Below are 10199 nucleotides of genomic sequence, written 5' to 3'. Positions count from 1 at the left end.
GTGCTAAACAAAATAAATCCCTCTGTAGTAGTTATTTGTGCTGAAAATGCTTTTAAAGTAATTAGCGAAGTAGAACGTGTTTCTAGTCATGAATCAGGAGAAAAGACCAACCTCGGATATCGGCTTCGTAAAAAGCTGGTGTACCGTCATGTGACCCAGACTGCAGATACAAACGTTATGTAAGATGACTAGTACCATCTTCAGCGTGCAGACTTCTGTCACCACAACTCCACCAAACCTGAATCCTTCTTACTGTGGATTCACACCGAAAGTGTCAGAAATTGCCTGTGGTCAATCAGGACGCCTGCATCGCGCTGTTTGCCAACGCCTGTCAATGCCCGTCGACGCCTGCAGTAGACTAGGCTTTCAAGCTGCACTGCAAACTGGAGGTAAAACCATCCTCAACCATCAGTTACGTGTTTCACATGAGCAGAGTTCAGGTAAAAACGGCAGTCAAATCGGCAAAAATGTCAGTTTGCTAGATGAAATAGATTAATTCCTGACAAAATAAGTGTGTTAGTGCACAGCTATGCTCATGTTTGCATGTGAATGAGTGTACGTTTGTGTGTACACGAAAGTACAATGTGCATTGAGGCTTCTTGCTTTGGGAATCCCGGTCTGTGATTGGACGCTGTCTCGGCGTCGCCGCTGCTCATTTGCATGAAGTTGAGATTCTCCCAACTTCAAATTGACGCTCTGGACGCTTCCATCACATGAAGCTTAGTTTCTTTTGTGTTTTTACTTTTATTGAAGGAACTGCATTGGATCACATAATTGCATAATTTCAAGTTGCATCTCAAGTGGTGAGTCAGTATGCGGCGGTGTAGGCTTGATATCTACAGCAGCTGTCTTTGCTTGCAGGATGGTTCTGTCTGTCGTCTTTGTTCCTGTCTCACTTTTAGATGTAAGACTGCATTTCTAAGCTACGATGGACGATTCTTCTCCCACCATTGCGCATCTTTAGCCTGAGACGGCTGAAATCAGTGTGAACCCGGTATTAGACCGTCGTTGATGTCGTTACTTAGTAACATTGTGTTAACACACATCTGAATGTCCCAGACCAGAAAACAGACAAAACATCTGCTAAATTATAGGGGCCTGCACACCTGCTGATGATCAAGTCATCAGTGGCTGAAACTTACATTCATTAATCTTGAGGATGCAGTGAGGGGGACTCATGAACTTTGTCCTGAAACGTTGTTCAATGTCTCACCTCTGTGACCCGCAACTGTGGAGGGGAAAAATGGTCAAGAGAATGTGTTTGATTTCATTGTCTTCATGTTTATTTTTCATTTCTTTAAACACAATTGACAAAACGTGACTCCAACAAACTTCTCTTGAGTCGGAACGTCGTCATCGCGTTTTCGGCATCGTGTCAGATTAAAGAAATAAAAATCAAATATACTCAAATATCTGCCTTTGCGCAAGCTAACAGCTGACATCCCTCCTAGGACCCGCTAAGAGTGTGTGTGTGTGTGTGTGTGTGTGTGTGTGTGTGTGTGTGTGTGTGTGTGTGTGTGTGTGTGTGTGTGTGTGTGTGTGTGTGTGTGTGTGTGTGTGTGTGTTATATTGACAGGTCTTTGGGGTTGACCACCCTGCCGATGAACAGCAGCGCCCCCGATGCCTCGTCTCGGATCAGGTAGAGGAAAGGCCGGTCCACTCGGTACGTCAGGTGGCTCGATGTTGATGTGGCAGCAGGGTACTGGTTCCCCTCTGGTGCCGTCTCCATGGTGACCTTGTGATTGGCACTGACAAGCTTGGAGGCCTGAGTAGAGATCTTTTCCATCTCCGGGTTCTGGAGCCACTCGGAGAGACCTGCGGAGGACAGAAAAGAAGTCCATCATCAGAACAGCAGGGCATTATGGGTCATAGTTCTGCTTCTGTATGTGCCTTATCAGGCACTGTAACCACACTAATGCGCATGCGCAGAATGTTACCGCCAGAGTAGCATCCTAGCCCTGCGGGTTCTGTTGTAGCCGTTCTGTGCGGTTGCTAGAGTATTTAATGAAGCCACCAAATGGACTTGTCATCTTGTAAGTCATCAACCAGTCATCTGTTTCTCACGCACATCCATATGGTGTCAGAAGTCGTCACCGATCTATTACCTGTGAATTTTCTGTGATTTCTTTCCCTTTATTATGGAAATTCAGCTGCCCTGATTCCCAGACTCACCGATGTCGCCGAGCAGCGGCAGCAGGTCTCTGGCGAAGCTCAGCCTCAGGATGGGCAGAGTGAGGGACACCTTGGCAGGGAGTAGCGTCATGGAGAGGTCCTGAACAAATTCGGCAGTCAGACTCTCCTCCAGCAGGGTCATGTTGGAGGTGACGTCATCGGGCAAGAAGACGAACATGCTGAGGTCGTCCTGCATCTGGATCTGAGCGATCTGGAGGGAGGACAACCATTTTTATAGTAACCTGTAACAGTCTGTCGGTCAGAAACGGCAACAGGACAAACGCTCACTGTGCAGCTCAGGTCAGAGTCCGATCCCATCTTCACAGGGTAGTTGTCCTGCTGCATCATGGGAATGCGGACAGGAGCCGCGCCGTCCACCTGGAAGGCCTCCATAAGTCCACTCTGACCGAAGCGAGTCACCCACTTCCCTGTGGAGTCAAAGATGCAGCTTAGCAGCTAAAAACACATGCCCTCTTTCAGATGCTTTTATAGATAAAATGAGTCTTTTTTTTTTTTTTTTTTTTTTTTTTTTGCAAAATACGTAATTATAAACAGGTCCCAAAGTAAGTACCGATTACCAATCAAACTCTGACTGAAGACAATAATAATAGGAAAAATAAAGTAATAAACTAAAATACAGGACACGCAAAAAAAATAAGATAAATAAATAAAAATTAAAATAAACTGACATAAGAGGAACCCTAAAAAGAAATGAGACATGGTTAGCAATATCATAAATAAAATGAGTCTTGATACATTCCTATATGTACAACAACAAAGAACAAAATTAAAAACAACTGACCTCATCCCTCATTGCAATACATAAATTAACAATTCTAACTCTAATAATTATTCCTGGCATTATCATGATATATTGTTTCATAGTGTATTATTATATTAAGCTATGAAATCTCATGGGATGTTAAACTAAAGTATTATTATATTGTTATATATTATAGTATGGTGATATAATTTGGTTATATGTTATAATATTTTATAAAAATTATGTTACATTAGGATATTACTATATTATTATGCTATATTTATATTATATCGTGCTACACCACTCTATATGATAATTATTTATTTGTTTACTTATTTTCTCTCGAATACTCTCAATTTATGTATCTACTTTCATCATCTTATTTACACGTACACACACACACACACACACACACACACACACACACACACACACACACACACACACACACACACACACACACACACACACACACAAACTGGTGTCGTCTTTTGTCGTCAGTTTTGTCAGTCAGTGTCGTCAGTTTGCACTGTATGTTAATAAATAAATTTAAAAAAAAAAAAAAACAGAGAACAAAATTAACAACAAAAAAATAAATATTAATAATACTAATGAGACCACCTCACTGCGTCTGTAAGATTTAAGAAGGTGGGTTGGTCTTCCTGTCCAGAACAATGTTCGGAGCAAATCAAACACAGCATTCACACCCACTGCAAGCACTGTGGTGGAGGGATGATGGTCTGGACTCCTGGACACCTGTCAGTCATTGAGTGGACCATGAACTCCTCTGTAGACCAGAGTCTTCTGGAGACAAATGTGAGGACATCTGTCTGACAGTTAGAGCTTGGCTGTAACTGGGTCATGCAACAAAAATTGATCCCAAAGTGTAATCCAGATCTGGAATGACCTGCTCCGGGTCTAGTCTGTAGGCGAATGTCAGGAAATGACCAAGTTTTACGTAGTACTTACTGACTTTTGTTAAGACGTACCTTTAAAGTAGCTGGCGCTCACAGCGTTGACACCAACGGCTCGTGGGAGAGGCTTCGCCAGGAACTTCTGAACCTTCCTGCCGGTCTGCTGGGACACCCAGTCATTGATTTCCTTCAAGTCTTTGGATCCTCCCAGCAGCGCTTTTGGACGAACTCCGTACTGCCCCTCCACCAGCGAGAAGAAGTCCTGCTTCAGACGAAGTCCTGAAAGACACATTTAAAGACGGTCGAGAACTGCTGAAATATCCAAGCTGCACTTTTTAAATGTTTCTGGCTTTTAACGCCAGATTCTGTTCATGGCAGGTCCTGGTGTAAGACACAAAAAAGAACACCTTTATTTAGTCTCCTTGTCAACACAGCACATCTATGTGCACCCATGTGGTCAGAAGTGGAATAATTACATAGTGTGGCTTTTACATTTTACAGGGCAAATCAGCATATTTAGTAACTTCAGTAGAACTACATATGAGGCTTATTACAAAAACAAGTTACAAAGTAAAAAAAAAAAGGTTCTTTAATATTGATCAAAAACATTGATCTTCGGACAGGTTTGTGTGTTGTGGCAGTTTTTGAGAGCATTGAAAGCATCAGCTGGTTGTGGTTGAGCATGAACTCACGTCGAGCCAGGTAGAGGCGTGCAGCGGTGCTCAGGCCTTTCCCCGGGGTCCTGACCGAGGCCAGCAGGCCCTTCAGGGTGTTATGGAGCTGAGGGTCCTGCAGGTTGTGGTACCTCAGGGCTCTGTACAGCTGCCTCTGGGCATTCTCAGATGTTCCTGGAAGGAGAAGAAGCATCCAGCAGCCTTCCAACATTATCTATTTTCCATCATCAAAGGGGTCATCTTCTACTTTTCCATGTTTCCTGAAACTCTTAACAATTATGAGTTATCATCTTATACGTGAGTGGTAGCTCAATAAATTAGGTGTGCTCATATTTTCCCAGAGCACAAGAAAACAGATCTGAGAAGTCCTGGAAACCTTGGGTACTGATAACGTTGTAGGAGGGCTAGCTCCGTCTTATCCAAGAGAGAGCAGAACCTTCCTAAAGCCATTCCACCAGTTTAGATACTTAACTGAGCAAACACTACCTGAACTAACATTAGCCTTCTATTGGCGTCTTAGTCCTCTAAAACCTCTGGAGCACATATGGACCTGAATCAGGAGGACATAACTGTTGTAGTTATGACTTGAAGGCCGACAAACTCTGAATCATTGTCATAACAACCATTAACCGAGCATGTCAGGTTGAGCAAAACCTACCGAGTAGCTTGTCCTCCTTGTTTCTGCGATCTTCTACACCTAGCTTGTGTAGCTTTCTAACCTTCCATTTTCACTGGTTTTTCACAAGCGCCCACGTTCCAACTTCCAGGTCAAAGGTAGCTACTTCCTGGTTAGATTCAACCTGGAAGTTTAAACGTTGCCGTTTGGGTCGCACCACTGCAAATCCTTCGTTTCGCCTGGTAGTTTTAGCTGGAAGGTGAGACGTCTCACGTCTCCAGTTTGTATTTATGTTCCACCGCTACAAAGTTTGGTTCAGTTAAGACAAGCAGCAATCACATCCCCACCAGTTTGAGGAGCAGCTTGGGTTTGGTTGTTGTATGTTTGTGTTTTTTTTTACCCATGGACAGTTGGGTCAGAACTGCGGACACACTGATGGGGGACAGGAAGATGTTGCCCGAAGTCTCGCGGCTCGCCAAGGCCCGGAACAGATTGTATCCGAAGTCTGAGGTGGCGGCGCCGAGCTTTGTGCTGGGTGTTGTGAACAGCTCCACATGCTCCTCCTCCTCGACCGCCTCCTCGCCTCCTGAGTTCGACTGGAACGAGTAAGACAGAAAACGGTCGGACCAACTCTGAAATCACTGACCGTAATTATGGACCACCCTCCAAAAGTAACCTGAATATTTTCCATATAGTGGTTATCAGTGCTACATGTTCATGAGGCGGGGTCAAAGCAGCTGTGGTGTTACGTAGCTTTGGTGGCTTTAACAGCTGTTTTCTTTTTTTCTTGACATGAACATCACAGATCTTAGACTAGCAGCTGATAAGAGGACCGCTGACTACAACTGGAGGTCACCTGAGCCTTGGAGAAGCTCAGGACGACGGCAAACACCAGCAGGAAAGTTGTTCGCTTCATCCTGAAATGGAAACACAAGGACAAGTCTTCAGATAGTTCTTGCTACTGGAGGCATGCAGCAGGTTTTGCATTTTCTTCCTGTCATTTGGTATCTGTATCTCCAAATCCTGGACGGTATGAACTGGACACCCCCCCTGTGACGTCATCCATAGCATTATGAAGAGTGATTTAGAAGCATTTTTTCTTGCTACCGCGCAACGCCATTTTGTTAATGGGCGGAACGAGCAGGTCTGGAAGCAGCTGGAACCCACCTTGTGTCAATCACAGCTAGCTATTTTAGCTTAGCCGACTTAGCTGGTGCTAATTAATATTATATTGACATTGATGTTTGCTCGATACTTTATACTTTGCACTCTGAACCACAGATCTCACTGTGTTCGTGTTTCAGCCGGTTGTTGTGGAAAACCTCAGGCCAGCTGAGGGCGTGTGGCTGTGACTCCGCCCCCAAAGCAAAGCTTTCAAGCTTTGACGGAGAGTTGAAAACAGACCTCCTGTTTCCAATGTCGTGTTGACGGCGAAATCAGAAATGACTGCTGCGTTTATCCGACGTCCTCGGATCCCTCCAGAACAACCCAGAACCAGTCACTCTGGTCCGTTAACAACACAACTTAAAGGAGCATGAGGCTCCTTTTAAGAAATGAGACTCTCTAGCGCCACCCTTCGCCACGACGGCGGGGGTACTGCAGCCAACAGCGAAGCCGGCAGGGGAGAACGGGGAGAACGCGCATGCACCGTCATTTGATGTCACATCCGCAGGACAGCGCGGGAAATTCCGGTCACCATTGCAGCACATTTTGCAGCACACAGCCTGTTCAAGGCAACGGAGAGATACACTAGAGGGCTCATTCTTTTTGGTTTGGAACGCTTCATCTGACATTATTACTAGAAAACTTAAAACGTATACAAATTTTTTTCATAAATCCTGCCTCAAGCTCCTTTAACATATTCTCTTCAAAATATGAATAAATATGTGCTGTTAGGTTTTTATTAGGCAGCACAAAAGTCGAAACGGCACTAAGTGATGGACGGCTAGCCGTCTCCTTCACCCAGATGAGTCATGCTCGTGAGGTTTGAACCACACGTCCACGTGAGCGGCGCTGTTCTGCTGCAGTTCCACCATGTATCCAGGCTCTGAAAGTCTATACATTTGAATTCCCGTTCGCAGCGCCATTTTGGACTTTTTCACGTTTCACTCGATACACTCCTACCCAAATCCGATCTTAAAAGAAGATGAGCAGAGTTTTGGGAGCTTTGAAGGAAGTTGGACAACACCATATGGGTTTCCCGTCAGGCATTTGTTCCGTGTGTGTGTGTGTGTGTGTGTGTGTGTGTGTGTGTGTGTGTGTGTGTGTGTGTGTGTGTGTGTGTGTGTGTGTGTGTGTGTGTGTGTGTGTGTGTGTGTGCGTGTGTGTGTGCGTGCTTGAGTCAAAACCACAAGAAGATCCAGATGTTCTCAGAACAAAAGCCACATTGTGCGGCATGTGTTCGTCCTTCAGACGTCATGAGTGTAAGTGAAACCAGACTCGGTGTGTGCGACTGCAGGAGATTCACATGAAGCTGCCTCTGTGCAGATCTGGAGCAGGTCTCTCGGTGAAGGTTCGCTGGTTGCGAAATTCAGTTTCTGCTGTGTGGTTTTTGGACCCGTCTGTCATCATTGCGTTGAATATTAAAGTCCAGAGTTCAGAGGCAGCTTGGAGATGAGTAAATGTCCTGAGTGCTTGATGGTTTCAGTGTTATTGGCCCCATGTGGGCCAAATATGAGGCCATGAGGGATACAAAACTAAATCAAGGGGCTGAGAAAGAGTTCATTAACAAACGTTCCAAATTAGAGAATTCACCCGCTGATTCTATTAACAAACCAGTTTGATACCAGAGTCCATGTGGAACACACAGGTAGGAGCACCTGGAACCTGCAGACAAACCCACCTGCATACAAGATCCAACTTTATTGATTGAAGCGGACATGGAAAAAAGAAAACCTGCACTTCCTCTACTGACCACTGGGGGTCTGGATCAGGACCTGCAGTCCCACTACCGACGACTAGGGTCTGGAACGGACCTCCATATTAATTTTACAGTCTGGTACAGAACCAGTCCTGGTCTCCTTGTTGTAGTTCAAATCCATGACAACTGGAGGGGGGAATTTTTAGGAACCTCGTCAGTTAAAATGATACAAAGCAACAGCCGATGTATAATTAGGGACGTGGCACAGCTGACGGTTAGCCGTCATCATTTTAGATACGTAGTTTCTTTTTATATTGACTCCTGAGCTGAGAATGAAGATCTAAGTCATTCATATTTTAGAGAGAACATGTCTTGTTGGTGTCTTGTAGAGCTCTGCTAGTCTGACGCACTCGTTTCTATAGCGACTTTTCAAATGAGGATGTTTGACAGATTTGACCAAAGTAATATTAAAAACATGGCTAACTGTGATGGATGTGGGCGTGTCCAGTTAGGCACATTTATCTGGAGGCCTGATAGAAACCTGCTGCTCAGAACTCACAGCTCCCAAGCAGCTTCTCTGTTAAATGATCCGTGTCAAGACTTATAAAGATTCATCTAAGGCTTTGCGTCAGCTTTACGTGACAAAACAATCACCAAATCCAGTTTCTGGTCCAGGTTCCTCAGAAGAAAGCAAGAACACTTTCTGAGAGATCATCTCATCGGGTATCTAGGGAGGGAGATCCAAACCTGGAAGATTTATAAAAACAACCCTCCAGATGGATGATTCAAAGCTTTAAGGCTCTGAACTCAGTGATGCAACACGGTCCAGGTTCTGCATGACCTCATACGTCAGAAGTAGTGTTTTTTTATCTAACGTGAGTTTTTATGGTCAAAAATGTAAAGTTTTCCCTCTCATCTTGTGAATTTCTTTTTTTTTCTTGCATATTATGAGTTTATACATCAGAAGCTGAATATTTCTTGCAAATCTGCAGGTTTATAAAGCAGGAAAAGTCAGTTTCTTCCCATGAAAAATGTAGTTTGACTTGATGTTGAAGTGAGACAGATTAACACGCCACATCGAGTCCCTCAAAAGGTCTGAACTCCATCACTCCAGAAAGGGCCTTGATAACCTGCATAATCTTTGGCTGCACTTTAACTATGACATCGCCTTTGTAAAGTCCAGGTCATGACCCTCCACTCATTCCACTGTGGACTGCTGTCTGGCACGCCTTTACAAACCACAAAAAGCTCAAAGCTAACTGGTTTAATTAACCTAAATCATAAAAACAAAAAACAAAAACAACAACACATATTTGAATCAAATCATTTTACAGGAGAGAATGCGACCTGTGTGGAAACAGCGGGATCCAGCTGCTGTTCCAGATGCGTTACATAAACTCTGCCGTGGAAAAATACGGCTGAGGTTGCGGGGTTTGACTCAGCAGCGCAGAGCTGAGTTGGAAGGGCTGAGCTGATGGAAAAAAAACAAACTCTGAGCTTTCCCGAATATCAAAGATAAAACATCAGTAAAAGCGCGTTATGAGTGCAGATGTGAGGCTGTGAGGGTCTTTGCTTGCATGGAGGACTAGATTCCACGCAGCCGCGGTAATAACTCGCTTCGTGGCTCCTCGGCACGTCACTGGCCAGACCTGCAGTCGGAAACACTGCAAACCTCCACTTTAAAGTCACTTTAAAGCCTCTCCGACGCGGCGCTGGGAAACCAAAGTTTGAATTCGTGCGTAAAAACGCGTAAAATGACAAGCGGGGCGCGTGACAGCGCACTCACCTCTGTGCTCGGGGACGTCCACTCCGCTCAGAGTCCGGGGCTGCCATGGATGTATTATATTAACGGTGGCTGCTGAGGAGAGGAGAGGGCGCGCCCCCGCTGACGCGCCTGGAGGGATGAGCGTGGCAGCGGCGGGGACGCGCAAGCTGACACAAACTGCTGAATCCATATAAATGAAAAACTTCTGGGCCGGATTCACAAAACATTCTTAAAAGAAAAAATCTTCTTAAGTGTCATTTTTTTCTTAAGTTCAGTCTTAAGAAGAAAATAGAGAAGAAGTCATATTCTCCAAAAAAGTTCTTAAGTATTTTCTCAATTTTCTTCTTAAGTCTCTTCTTACGAAAAAACTTAAGAATAAATGGTATTCTTGAAATAAAAGTTCTCAAATTCGTTCTTGACTTTTTTCTTAACTTT

General features: G+C 44.5%; 1 protein-coding gene across 1 annotated transcript; it reads right to left on the bottom strand.

Annotated features, from left to right (window-relative positions):
• Positions 1-1260: 1260 nt before the first annotated feature.
• serpinf1 (serpin peptidase inhibitor, clade F (alpha-2 antiplasmin, pigment epithelium derived factor), member 1) lies at positions 1261-9875 on the bottom strand. The gene is made up of 8 exons (XM_061740430.1): positions 9786-9875; positions 5996-6056; positions 5540-5735; positions 4542-4697; positions 3925-4128; positions 2461-2600; positions 2173-2383; positions 1261-1815 (listed from the first exon to the last, which is right to left on the bottom strand). Exons 1-8 carry the CDS (start codon positions 9830-9832, stop codon positions 1565-1567), a joined length of 1266 nt encoding a protein of 421 aa, XP_061596414.1. The 5' UTR covers positions 9833-9875; the 3' UTR covers positions 1261-1564.
• Positions 9876-10199: the final 324 nt, after the last annotated feature.

This window comes from Cololabis saira, chromosome 14, assembly GCF_033807715.1.
Source record: "Cololabis saira isolate AMF1-May2022 chromosome 14, fColSai1.1, whole genome shotgun sequence".
NCBI classification, from domain to species: Eukaryota; Metazoa; Chordata; class Actinopteri; order Beloniformes; family Belonidae; genus Cololabis; species Cololabis saira.
The sequence above is the reverse complement of the archived record's forward strand: the minus strand, read 5'-3'. Positions and strand labels throughout refer to the sequence as shown.

Coding starts and splice junctions, on each gene's coding strand:
- serpinf1 (XM_061740430.1), bottom strand. CDS start 9,832: ATGGCAGCCCCGGACTCTGAGCGGAGTGGACGTCCCCGAGCACAGAG. Junction 5,736..5,995: donor TGAGCTTCTCCAAGGCTCAG/GTGACCTCCAGT, acceptor TACTCGTTCCAG/TCGAACTCAGGAGGCGAGGA. Junction 4,698..5,539: donor TCTGACCCAACTGTCCATGG/GTAAAAAAAAAC, acceptor TTCTCCTTCCAG/GAACATCTGAGAATGCCCAG.